The 13769-nt window shown below is 52.8% G+C and overlaps 1 protein-coding gene across 6 annotated transcripts in view; it reads right to left on the reverse strand.

The window, feature by feature from the left end:
- The window catches only part of SRCIN1 (SRC kinase signaling inhibitor 1), an 80670-nt gene continuing 66901 nt past the window's right edge, over nt 1–13769 (reverse strand). For 3 of the 6 annotated variants that reach the window (XR_009215096.1, XR_009215097.1, XR_009215098.1), the window contains 3 exons: nt 4237–7691; nt 3530–3604; nt 2439–3442 (listed from right to left, as the gene is read on the reverse strand). Coding sequence is in view for 2 of the 6 variants with exons in the window: in XM_032163404.2 (XP_032019295.1) it covers nt 7557–7691 (135 nt within the window). In the remaining 4 variants the exon portion in view is untranslated. Of the gene's footprint in view, nt 3443–3529; nt 3605–3664; nt 7939–13769 lie in introns of those variants that run through there. The other 3 variants (XR_009215095.1, XM_032163404.2, XM_032163408.2) reach the window with 3 other exon arrangements.

Genomic DNA, 13769 nt, shown 5'->3' on the forward strand with positions numbered 1-13769 from the left:
GTACTACAAGCACGCGCCACCACGCTCAGCTAATTTTTTGTATTTTTAGTAGAGACGGGGTTTCACCATGTTGGCCAGGATAGTCTTGATCTCTTGACCTCGTGATCCGCCCGCCTCGGCCTCCCAAAGTGCTGGGATTACAGGCGTGAGCCACTGCACCCGGCCTCCAGTGGGGTTTGATATATTTCATAGGAAACATTTCTTTGGGAAAACTCCAAATCTATGAGGGCTTAGGTGAAAGGAATAGAGATTTTTCCCTGCCCTTCTAGTATGGACATGGAGAGGCAGCATGATTGTCACTCTGAACTAAAGCACAGGCTGGGATTTTGAGTGAAGATTTCTGGAACGATGACGAAGCGGAGGGGAGGGAGGGATCCCCCTGCCAGGTGTGCCATTACGAGTGGTATCAGCCAGTCAGCACCAGTGAGCTTCGAGGGAGCCTGTTCTCGAAGGGGCACGGATGCCACTAGCCCCAGGCCCCCATCCTGTGGATAGTGCTCTGTCACTCTGAGCTCAGGGACCACTTAAGCCACTCAATGATCAAACAGTCAGTCAGAAAATGCCCAGGGGGGCCCAGACAGGATGTGCAGATAGTGAAGGAGAGAAGCCGAGGCCTTCCCTGACCACTATGTGTCAAGTAGACCCTGCCTCCCCTCCATCAGGAACCTGAGCTCTGAAGGCAGTCAGATCACACTCAAATCTTGGCCGGAGTCAGCCTTCCCCACCGATAGCACGGAGGTAATAATATCTATTGTCTGGGTTGTTAGAAGATTAACGGACTCTCCATAAATGGTAGCAATCAGTATTATAAAACATTTATAAAGCATGGCTATTGGGAGGGGTAAGTTCCGGATTTATTTTTCATTTTTGAGACAGGGTCTCGCTCTGTCACCCAGGCTGGAGTGCAGTGGCACGATCACGGCTCACTGCAGCAAACTTCCCCGGCTCAAGTGATCCTCCCACCTCAGCCTCCTGAGTAGCTGGGACTATAGGCACCCACCACCACATCTGGCTAATTCTTGTATTTTTTGTAGAGATGAGGTTTCGCCATATTGCCCAGGCTGGTCTCCAACCGCTGAGCTCAAGCAATCTGCCCACCTCGGCCTCCCAAAGTGCTAGGATTACAGGCATGAGCCACCTTGGCTGGCCAAGTCCTGGATTTCAATTCTGGCTCCATCACTCTGAATCTACAAAGTCTCTGAGACACATTTTCCCCCTCCCTCAGACATTGGGTTGTTAGGCTTGGGTGAGTCCAGGCAGCTGTCATCTGCACCTGGCCCTAAATTATCACTCTGCTTTCATTCCTGTCTTTCCATCTCCTTTCTACAAGGCAGCCAGAGGTAATGTTTATTTTATTTTATTTTATTTTATTTTATTTTATTTTATTTTATTTTATTTTATTTTAGAGACAGAGTCTCACTCTGTCTCCCAGTCTGGAGTGCAGTGGTGCGACCTTGGTTCACTGCAACCTCTGCCTTGCAGGTTCAAGCTGATTCTCCTCCCTCAGCCTCCCGAGTAGCTGGGATTACAGGTGTGCACCACCATGCTCAATTTTTGTATTTTTAGTAGAGATGAGATTTTAACCATGTTGGATAGGCTGGTCCTGTGCTCCTCGTCTCAGGTGATCCACCTGCCTCGGCCTTCCAAAGTGCCGGGATTACAGGCGTGAGCCACCACGCCAGTCCTATTGCATTGTATTGTATTTGAGATAGGGTGTCCCTCTGTCACCCACACTGGAGTGCAGTGGTGCCATCATAGCTCACTGCAACTTTGAACTCCTGGCCTCAAGCAATCCTCCCGCCTCAGCCTCCCCAGTAGCTGGAACTGCAGATGCATGCCACTCTGAGATAACTTTTTTTTTTTTTTTTTTTAGACAGAGTGCAATACCATGATCTTGGCTCACTGCAACCTCTGCCTCCTGGGTTCAAGTGATTCTCCTGCCTCAACCTCCCCGGCAGCTAGGATTACAGGTGCCTGCCACCATGCCCAGCTAATTTTTGTATTTTTAGTAGAGACGGGGGTTTCACCATGTTGGCCAGGCTGCTCTCGAACTCCTGACCCTGTGATCTGCCTGCCTCGGCCTCCCTAAGTGCTGGGATTACAGGTGTGAGCCACCATGCCCAGCCCACTCTGAGACAACTTCTGAAACGACATGTCAGTTCATGACACTTTCTCACTTTAAACCCTCCTGTTGTTTTCCATGGCACCTTCCTTACTGAAGCCCATAAGGCCTCACATGAGAGGGCTTCTGCCCACCACGCTGCACTCTCCCCTCCTCACTCTTCTTGGATTTCCTTCATTTTCCAGAACCCACTGGTTACGTCCCACCCAGGGCCTTGTGCCTGGGACCCTCAGCCACCAGCGCCCCAAAGCCCACTCCTCACCCACCCACAAGGTCTCCTCTCAAATGTGACTGACCCTGCTACTCTCCACCACACCTGTCACTGGCCTCTTTCCTGCGCGCTTCCAGTGCCTGCCTTGGTTGAGCTCGGGTGTCCGTGTTCTGTCTGCTGGCTGACCTGGCGGCTCCCCCACCAGACAGAGCCCCAGACCCAAGGAGTGGACGAGCAGCGCCTCACAGGAAGTGCATCCTGGATAGGCATCTGGCGGGTGAATGAGTGCCGGCCTCCTTCCAGGCGTGCAGCAGATGGTTCCGTTTGTTACTTGATCTTGAACTGTCATGAGTGCAGTGATTCTGGAAGAGGGGTTTTTTGGCTCCTCTCCCAGTTTTTGGGGAATAGGATGGCAGAGAGAAGGCAAGATCTGCTGACATTCTGAAAAGGACATAGGGATGGGCTACGGGCAGGCTGGGGACTGGCTTTCTGTGAGTCTAAGGGTTGCTGGGCTTTGGTGGGTGGGTGACTCATGGAGGGGCATTCCCTGCAGACAGTAGGCAGGTTGCTGCCCTCTGTTTCCAAAGAAGTCTTTAGGAGCAGAAAGCACAACTGGGGCCCCTGTGATGACTGGAAGATTGTGGCTCCAGGACACGGTCACTAACTTCAGGGATGGAAGTGAAGTGATGCTGAGGGGGGAGAAGAGATTTGGTAACATGCCAGCCCTCAGCCATGCAGAACAGCTGGAGGGCAGCCTCAGGGACTCTTAGAACATGCTGGAACAGTGGTACAGCCTTCAGAATTCCGGGAAAGCCTGTAAAACCCAATCAGGACCTGTGGCATACTCCATGGTGCTCTGTGTAGCAGGTGCCGCTTTGCTGTGGCTGTTTGTGCATATGTGTGTACATACCTAAAGCATAGAAGTATCAAATGCATTTTGTATTGTTACCGCTTTATGGGGTTGAAAGCTGCTGCATCTAGAAAAGATGAGTGTGGCCGGGCTCGGTGGTTCATGCCTGTAATCCCAGCACTTTGGAAGGCCGAAGTGGGCAGATCACTTGAGCTCGGGAGTTCAAGACCAGCCTGGGCAACATGGCGAAACCAAGTCTCTACAAAAAAATACAAAAAATGTAGCCGGGTATGGTGGCAGACACCTGTAGTCCCAGCTACTTGGGAGGCTGAGGTGGGACGATTACCTGAGCCCAGGGAAGTTGAGGCTACAGTGAGCTGTAATCATGCACTTCAGCCTGGGTGACAGAGGGAGACCCCATCTAAAAAAAAAAAAAAAAAAAAAAAAAGAAAAGAAAGAAAAGAAGAGAAAGGAAAGATGGGTGGGCCCCACCAAGGGTCATCTCACTCAAAGGGCAGGAGGCTGAGACCCAATTCAGGGGACTGCTGGAGGTCATCAGCCCTGCTTGGTTTTAGGGTAACCGTGGGCTTTGGTGTCAGGCAGAGCTGGATTCAAACTTACTGGTTTGTCTACAACCTACCAGTTGTATGACTCTGGGTAAGATGCCCAACATCTCTGAGCTTTGTCACTTGCCCGAGTAGGCAGTGCTGGTAGCTACCTCACTGATGGTCGTGGGGGTTAGGCAGGGCACCTCCTGGAGTGCCAAGCCGAGAGCTGTTTTTTGTTTTGTTTTGTTTTTGTTTTTTGAGACAGAGTCTCGCTCTGTCACCCAGGCTGGAGCGCAGTGGTGCAATCTTGGCTCACTGCAACCTCCACCTCCTGGGTTCAAGCGATTCTCGTGCCTCAGCCACCCTAGTAGCTGGGATTACAGGTGTACACCACCCCACCTGGCTAATCCCAGGGACCCTGTTCTGTCCTCCCCCTCATGCTCTGCCAGCTGAAGGCCAGTGGCTGCCAGGGATTCCCCACCTGCCACCCCACCCATCCCAGCACCTTCCAGATCCTCCAGTGTGAAGCAGAGAAATAATGAGACATCAGCCTATAGGAAGGAGATCCAGGAGAGGAAAAAGAAACAAGTTTTATTAAAGCCCCAAACACTTGGCTAGAAAAACTGAAAAGGAAAGAGAGCAGGGAGGTGGGGAGAAGAAAAAAGGACATTAAAAAAGAGAGACAGAGAAAACACAGCAACCCTTTTCCATTTAGAAATTGTCAAGTTACACTGACAGAGGTCACAGAATATCCACAGAAGCCATCACTGCTACACCAACATGGGCCCTACAGGGTGGATGGGGCAGAGTGTGGAGCCGGGGCTCACCCCGGGGGGCCCCCTGGGGACCCCACTCAGAGCCTCAGGCCTGAGGCTCCTGGGGAAACAGCATATTGTGGAAGGGGCAGGAAATCCCCCATGCGAGTAACACAGCACAGTGGGCGGGGGCTGAGAGGACCAGGTACAGGGGTCCCCTGAGACGTCTTAGTTTTCTCTTGGTTAAGCACACACTGATGGACAGAGCAGTGAGGCGCATGCAGCTGGGCGCACTGACGTGCTGCAGGCTGTGAGAGGGCCAGTGGGGATGGGGGCTCAGGAAGGGAGCTGGAGCCAGTGGTGCAGGGATGATGGAACACACGCACACAGAGGCACACCCACACACCTGGGTCTGCACCAGCACACATACGTGCACACACACACTCGCAGACACAGATCACATGCACCTCCAGGTACGCGTCTCTGTCCACATGTACGTGGCCCACACACAAGTCTCTGGCGCTAGACATGTCTGCACACACGTTACACATGTTGTCACACACAAAGCTCCTCTCACGCTAACATGCAGGTAGGCACGTGCCAATGCCCAAACATGTTACATGCACCTATGTGCCCACGCCTTCCCCCACACATGTGCTCGGCCATGCCTGTGGGTGCAGGCCCCATGGGTCTGCATGCACAGTGCATGGGCTCGTGCCAGCACACACACAGGCTGCACGCGATTCCACACGGATGCCTCCCAGCCCATAAATGTGTAGGAACCAAAGGGAAAGAAAGAAGCAAATCCCACTGGGCTTCACCCGAGCAGGTGGATCGGGGCACGTGGCTCCCTCCTTCTGCCCCTTCATGGATGGACACTGCCCCCCCACCTCCCCCACAAAGGGACATTCAACTCTGGACAATGACGGTGGGGCACACATTCCAGTCACAGGGCTGAGGGTGAGAGCTGGGGGCAAGCGAAGTAGCAAGCAGAGAGTAATGGAGTGGGGGGAGGAGGGGGCACCACTCCCCCCTCCCCTCCCAAGTCAGGGGGTCTCTGTACGGCCAAATCAAACCAGACCATTTCACTGGGACCACAGAAGCCAGGCCGACGTGCCCGCCCCCCAGCCCCCCTCCCTCGCCAAAACAGTGGCCAGGGAGAGTGCCGTGGTTTTTTTTTTTTCTTTTTTAAATATTTATATATATTTATATTACGTATATTATATATATAATATGTAAATATATTTTTTAAACAATATAAAATGTTAAGACACTTCACTTAAATGTAAAGAGTTGCCTGCAATTAAAAGTAATTGCATCATTTATGAGGTCCTTTTTTTTTCTATTTTCCAGGGTTTTTTTTCAGGAGGGATTTTTTTTTCCTCTTTTGTTATTTTTCAAAAAGGCTTGCTCGCCTTGGTACAAAAATGATCCAAAGCTAGAAAACAAGGATGAGCCAACAAAGGCAAAAACAAAAAAAGAAATGAAGAAACACAACCCCAGTTTCCCCTCCCCCCAAACCTTCAACAGCTCCCGGCTCTCCCCAGGTGCGGACCTTCCCCAGCCAGGCCCCAGGGGCTGGGGGGCTCTGCCTTCTGCGCAGCTCCTCCTTTCTGTGCTTGCTGGGGGGGACTGATTCTAGTCCCCCTCCCCTGTGCTTGCTTCACTTTGTGCTCCAAGTGGGAATCCTGCTGCCGGGGACCCCGCTCCTCCTCCTCTTCTTCTCCTATCCTCTCCCTACTGGCTCCTCACTGTGCCCTCTGGGGAGCCAGGAGTGAGAACCAAAATTGGCCTCTCTCTGCCTCTCCAGGACCCGGCCAAAAGCCAGGCGGCACTGCCAACCGCCTCTGCAGGGCAGGCAGGGCGTCCACAGGCCAGGGGCGCTGGCTGGATGGTCAGGCCTCAGGGACCTTCAGACATCTCACCAGGGTCACCAGAGCCCCATTGAAAAACTATATCTCATCCTTTCCCGGAAAACCCTCAAATCGCCAAGAGGATGACTGAAGGTCAAGTCACCCCACCTGCAGGTCCCAGGTGTCTTCAGTGCTCCCCGTCAAGCCCCTCTCCACCCTCCCATTTCCCTCAAACCAGACCCTTCCCCCAACTGCAAGCCACAAAACCTGGTTTTCTAGGCCCCTCATTCTTGCCCACCCCACCCCCATTAAATAAGTTAATGCCATTTAAAGTGCTAAATCAGGAAACTAAAAGTACCAAATACCCGTCCGGGCCGCGCTCTCCCAAGGCAGTGTCCCCGATGTCCGGCTGTCCGTGCGACCCACCCTCCACAGCCAGCAGACCAAAGGGCCTCTGCCCTCCACTCCCCACTGGACGGCGAGGCCCAGGAGGCCAGCGCCTCCCCAGGGACACAGACTCCATGGCCTCACACCCACCCTGAGGCCTCTCAGACTCCGGCCTCGTCTCCAGCCTGTCCGTCTCTACTCCAGGCCCACTGGGGTGTGAGTGGGAGGAGGCAGAGCAGCCACAGAGAAAGTCACAGTCTTGTCCGAGCTTAGACAGGGAATGGGGCGTCTCCAAGGCCAGTCTCCCTGAGCCCTGCTCTCTGGCTTGATGTATGGGTTGGTCCGATGTCCCCGTGTTCCTCCAGGGAGGTACCGAGAAACAGGAGAGGGGTCTCCCACTGCACCAAGTCTCCGTGGTTCAGAGTTTGTTTGGAGTATTCTTGGGAAGTGAGGGGAAGGTGGGAAGGGGGTGCAGGAGCTTCGGGATGGACTAGGGGAAAAGAGTGGTGAAAGACAAGAGGGAGAGACGTGACAGGTGCGGCCAGTGAGAGGCCAGCTGGGAACAGATCAAGGAAGGTGGTGTGTTTGGTTTTTAGTTTTACTGTTTAAAAAAAGATAATTAAAAGTGAATTGTTAAAAAAAAAAAAAAACCAAAAACACCAACAGATGATGGGTAGAGGGAGCTGAGGAGAGCCGCACCCTCCTCTTCAGGGCACACCCCTCAGGGGGTCTGGAGAGTAGGGTGGGGTGGGGTGGAGATGAAGGGAAGAGAGGGGAGAAATGGCAGGAGTGGGGGAGGGGGACAGGCGGGGCAGCGGGGTGAGGGGCTTCTAGAAGGAGATGGAAGAATTCCTTGCCCCAAAGGAAGTCAATACAGGGATAGAGGTTCTGGAAGCCGAGGGCTTTTCTGAGACTGGGCTCGAGGTCTCATTCGACCCGCTCATCTCTTTAGATGGTTTAGTGGCCTGGAACAAAAACAGGGGTCAGGGGTCAGAGAGCGGAAGGGAGTGCCTCCATGCTGACCCCCAGCTGAAGTTTTAAAAGTGGAAAACCTCCACAAATCCAAGGAAATTAACTGCAAAAGGAAGAAGCCAGCGGGGCATCTGGAGAGAGGGGTCCCTTGAACGGGGAGGGGCGGGGGCAGAAAAGCGGGGGAGGGGGGCACGAGGTTGGACAAAGGGCCTGGGTGGTCAGAGGGCAGGCCCATAGTTACTGAGAGCAGAGAGAGAAGCAGAGAGTGACCAGAGAAGCACAGGAGAGGCCGCGCCCAGGATGGGCAGACGGGGAGGTGGGGGTGGGGGAGGGCAGGGGAGGGGAGGAAGAAGAAGTGAAACGTTAGCTGGGACAGGGGCACAAGCCCTGTGGGGGACGGGGGGCAGGGTGGGGAAAGACTCCTAGTCCCAACTGGCCCGCTGTACAGCCAGAGCCCCTTCCAGCCTCATCCTAGTGGCAACAGAGGAGAGGGCTTATCCTCCCAGGGGGGAATAAACACTTCAAAGACCCCCTCCACCACCACCACCACCACCTGGAAATCTGGGAAGAAGGCTCTATCACACCAGCCTCTCGCCCAGTGCAGGAGGCCCCACTGCACGCCCTGCACTTGTCGCCCCAGTTGGTAACAGGAGGCTACTCCCTCATGACTTGTCCTGCCCTCACTGGTCAGTTCTAGTGGTCAGAACTGACCCCTCATCCTCCTCCCACCTTTGGTAGACTCCCTCGACTCCACCGGTCCTGGAGGCTTTTCCTCTGGAGCTGCGGTCTCCAAAGTGCGGTTCGAGAGCTACTTTGGAGCTCTCTTGTGTGGGCTCATTAATGTGCATTTTAAGCAGGTGCCCCAGGTGCCTCTGCTGCACACTTACCTTTGAGATCCACTGGATTAAGGCTACACAGACCCAGGTTTCTCCTTGTAATTGTATTCACTGTCCCTCCTGGCCTTGCTTAGCTACTAGTGTGAGAACTGAATCACCCAGATTTTTAAAAAAGATCCAAAAGATAAGACAGGGTGCTGTGGCGAGTCACTAGAGACCACCCTGAGGTTAGGTCTGGGCAGGGTCGTTCACTTCCCTGTACTATCACCCTGCTGCTACAGAGTTTTCTCAGATGCCTTGCAGCAGAGAAGCTAGAGTCTAAAGCAAGCCCTGTCTCCAGCAGCCTGCCCGGCTCACAGTGAAGAACCAGCGCTGGCTGCAATCACCATTTCTCCTTCACAGGTGCACAGATGGTTGGTTCCACGATTCACCTGGGTTTTGCTCACCACAGTGTAGTTTGCCATCTACATTTCCCTTTTATGAGAATCAAAACAAGGGCCAGGTGTGGTGGCTCACACCTGTAATCCCAGCACTTTAGGAAGCTGAGGCAGGAGGATTGCTTGAGCCCAGGAAGTCAAGACCAGCCCGGGTAACATGGCGAGACCTCGTCTCTACTAAAAAAAAATTTTTTTTAAATAGCTGAGTGTGATGGTTTGTGCCTGTGGTTCCAGCTTCTCTGGAGGCTGAGGTGGGAGAATGGCCTGAGCTCAGGAGGTGGAAGTGGCAGTGAGCCGTGACTGCACCACTGCACTCCAGTCTAGGTGACAGAATGAGGCCCTGTTTTTTTGTTTTGTTATTTATTTATTTAATTTAAAGCAAAAGTTCCCCATTTGGGTTTTCTTTTTCTTTCTTTCTTTTTTTTTTGAGACGGAGTTTTGCTCTTGTTGTCCAGGCTGGAGTACAATAGCGCAATCTTGGCTCACGGCAACCTCCACCTCCCGGGTTCAAGCGATTCTCCTACCTCAGCCTCCCGAGAGCTGGAATTACAGGCATGCGCCACCACGCCGGGCTAATTTTGTATTTTTAGTAAGACGAGGTTTCTCCATGTTGGTCAGGTTGGTCTCGAACTCCCCACCTCAAGTGATCTGCCCATCTCGGCCTCCCAAACTGTTGGGATTACAGGCGTGAGCCACTGCGCCTGGCCCTGTTTGGGTTTTCTAACCCCTCTCCTCTGCTCATCCATTACTCAAGGGAGTTCTAGGGGGTCCAGGGCCCAGCCACGGGGTCATCAGATTCACACAATCCTCAGCATGTGTCAGGCACGGCCCCTGCCCACTCTGTGCCCCCAGTACCTGGGCCTGGAGACAAACTCATCCAAAAGGAACCAGAGGCTCTCTGACCATCGTGTCACTTACCTTGGGCTCAGTCCTGTCCTGCCTCTCCTCTGCTCTAACCTTTCCCATTTAAAGTTCTTTCCCCCAAAGCCAGGTGGGAGGGAAGCACTGCCCACTTCCCCCTGATGTCTCTTCACACCTTACCATGTCCCCCGGCAAGGTGCTGATTCTCCCTGGTTGTCCTTTTCCCTCTGAACTGATCTTTCTAGGTAAAAGCTGCTTTTTCTGCTCCTACCCCTTCAGCATTTTTCAAGAGCTTCATTCTATTCCAAGCTTTGGTCTTGGAAACACTTGTCTTCCGGCACCACCACCTGGCTCCTGTATTCAGGCAAGTGACATGCCTTCACCCAGTTGAGGTACCCCTTCTCCCCCCAACAGCCAGTGCAAGACCTTTAGACATCCAGCTTCACCAGTTTACGGGGATGCCTCGTCCCCGTCCCGCTTCTTCATGGAGGCCACTTCTGCAAGCATGTGCTTTCTAAAATCCTCTCAGGCCATCTTCCCTCCCGGGAGACTCTGGCCACACCATCCACAATCCACTCTCCTGAAGTTGAGGGAGCACATCCAGCTGTGCCCGGTGACCCCAGCCTGTGCTGCTAACCCTTCTCAGGTGACACAGCTGCTGTCTCTGAAGGTTCCTGTCATTTCCTTTCACCCACCATCCTCCCCTGCTGGTTCCAATTATGCCCAGAGAAGCAGAACTTTATTACCTTCGTGGCAAGGCAGAAACCTCACACATGTCCAGCTTTCAGCTGGGGGAGGCATGGAGCACTGAGCTGGTCCCAGAGGGCACCACCCTGCACACCTCCCTCTTGCCTGGGGATCAGAGCCGGCCACCTGCTCTCACTGGGTCCATATTCCCCAGGCCCTTCACACTCTGATGCCCAGATGTCCAGACAAGTGTGGAACCTCTTGACTCTACAGACCCCGATGGCTCCACCTCCAGGGCCATTCCCAGGGCCACCCTCCCTAGCCCTCACGCCCTCCTTCCTTGCTAAGCCCTGCCTGGATCAGGTATGGAACCATCAAGAGAAGCTGGGCTTTCCCCAGCTCAAAGTGGGGGATGTGGGGATCATGATAAAATCTATGGCAATTAGAGAAGTTCCTTTCTCCTTGCCAGTGACTGATTTAGGAATGGGCAGTGAGATAAGAGGTGTGGTCTGTTGGAGGCTTCTGGGAAAGATTCTCCAGCTTCTAAAAACAGCTGTGTGAGGCCGGGCTCATGCCTGTAATCCCAGCACTTTGGGAGGCCTAGGCAGTCAGATCACTTGAGGCCAGGAGTTTGAGACCAGCCTGGCCAACACAGTGAAACCCCAACTCTACCAAAAATTACAAAAATTAACCAGGCATGGTGGCGTGCACCTGTAGTCCCAGCTACTTGGGAGGCTGAGGCAGGAAGATCCCTTGAACCAGGGAGGTGGAGGTTGCAGTGAGCCGAGATTGCACCACTGCACTCCAGCCTGGGTGACAGAGCGAGAGACTCTATCTAAAAAAAAATTTAAATAAATAAATAAAAACAGCTGTGTGAAGCTGGGTGTGGTGGCTCACGCCTGTAATCCCAGCACTTTGGGACGCTTAGGTGGGTGGATCACCTGAGGTCAGGAGTTTGAGACCAGCCTGGGCAATGTGACAAAACCCCATCTCTACCAAAAATACAAAAAATTAGTGAGGTGTGATGGCGCCACCTGCAGTCCAGCTACTTGGAAGGCTGAGGGGGGAGAATGGATTGAGCTTGGAGAGGTTGAGGCTGCAGTGAGCAGAGATCATGCCACTGCACTCCAGCCTGGGTGACAGAGTAAGACCCTATCTCAAAAATAATAATAATAAGACCGGGCTCGGTGGCTCTTGCCTGTAATCCCAGCACTTTGGGAGGCCGAGGCAGGCGGATCACGAGGTCAGGAGAACGAGACCATCCTGGCTAACAGGGTGAAACTCCGTCTCTACTAAAAATACAAAAAATGAGCCGGGCGTGGTGGCGGACGCCTGTAGTCCCAGCTACTCAGGAGGCTGAGGCAGGAGAATGGTGTGAAGCCGGGAGGCAGAGCTTGCAGTGAGCAGAGATGGCACCACTGCACTCCAGCCTGGGCGCAAAAAAAAAAAAAAAAAAAAAAAAGGCCAGGATGGTGGTTCACACCTGTCATAATTTGGAGGTGAGGTGGGTGGACACAGCCTGGCCAACATGGTGAAACCCCATCTTTACTAAAAATACAAAAATTAGCTGGGGGCAGTGGCAGGCACCTGTAATCCCAGCTACTTGGGAGGCTGAGGCAGGAGAACTGCTTGAACCCAGGAGGCGGAGATTGCAGTGAGCCAAGATTGTGCCACTGCACTCCAGCCTGGGTGACACAGCGAGACTCCATCTCAAATAAATTAATAAATAAATAAGTAAATAATAATAAAAATAAAATAGGCCGGGTGTGGTGGCTCACACCTGTAATCCCAGCAGTTTGGGAGGCCGAGGTGGGCGAATCACGAGGTCAGGAGTTCGAGACCAGCCTGACCAACACAGACAACATAGACAACATTTTGTCTCTACTAAAAATACAAAAACTAACCAGGTGTGGTTGTGAGCACCTGTAATCCCAGCTACTCGGGAGGCTGAGGCAGGAGAATCGCTTGAACCTAGGAGGCGGAGGTTGCAGTGAGCCAAGGTTGTGCCATTGCACTCCAGCCTGGGTGACAGAGTGAGACTCCGTCTCAAAATAATAATAATAATAATAATAATAATATAATAAAAATGACAGCAGGACCAAATGCAAAGAAACTTGGGTCCTGATATCCTCAAGCTGCTAAATTCACCAACCCTGGAATCCCCCTGCTTCCAGCCTTCTTGGTTACAGAATACCTTTCCTTATTGTTTATGCCATTTTAAATCAGGGTTCCTGTTCCTTGCAGCTGAAAGCATTCTCACTGATACATGTGAGGCCCAGTGTTGCTTTATTGCTCCATTCAACCTCCATTTTTTGTTAACGTATCACCTTCTAGAATTCTCGTCACAAGCGCGATCTCATCGAGGCTTGCTCACACCCACAAGGTTATGCTCCCTGGCAGGGCAACAGAATCCAGCACTAAGACAGCAGAATTTGTAGCAGGGAAACTTGGGTTTAAGTCCCAGCTCTGCCACTTTTTAACCGTGTGACCCTAATCACATATCTCTCTGTGCCTTCATGTCCTCACCTGCAAACGGATAACAGGCCTCACAGCATCAGATGCACACGACGAGATGATGCCAACAGGGTGTAAGGCCCGGCGCCCAACACCCTCAGTACACACGCAACAAATGGTAGCCATTATAGCGATTGTCATTTAAACCTTTCAGATTTGCTTTGGGTGTTTCCACCTGGATTGGGCCTGATCAGTGGCAAACTCATTCGCTCATTCACTCAACAAATATTTACTGAGTACCTACGTATGCCAAGCACTATTCTAGGTGCTGTAGGGATGCAGCTGTGACAACACAGATTTACTTTAAGGTATAAAGTTGTAAACTTGGTACCTAACAGGTATGCTATCTGTCTTTCACCTGCCTCTCCATACCCCGGAACCAATTATGGGCGGGGCGGGGTGGGGGGGGCTCACGTATGTTGCCCAGGCTGGTCTCGAACTCCTGGCCTCAAGTGATCCTCCTGTCTTAGCCTCCCAAAGTGGGGATTAGAGGCATGAGCCACTGCCCCTGGCCTCTCAGAACTAATTTCTGCCTTGATGTGTACCCTGAGAGGCTGATCCTGGTCACTCCTTTGCTGACTGGACTCTGGTTGGGTTTGGCCAGTGGGGTCTGTGGCAGAGTGAGAGAGAGGGAGATGGGGTCAAGTTCCTTCCCTGCTCTCTCCCTCCTGGGAGCTGTGTCACAGGCAGCAGCTGTGCCCTCCACAGCACAGCTCTGCTGTTCCTGCCCTCCAGG

This window comes from Hylobates moloch, unplaced genomic scaffold (assembly GCF_009828535.3).
Source record: "Hylobates moloch isolate HMO894 unplaced genomic scaffold, HMol_V3 SCAFFOLD_10, whole genome shotgun sequence".
NCBI lineage: Eukaryota > Metazoa > Chordata > Mammalia > Primates > Hylobatidae > Hylobates > Hylobates moloch.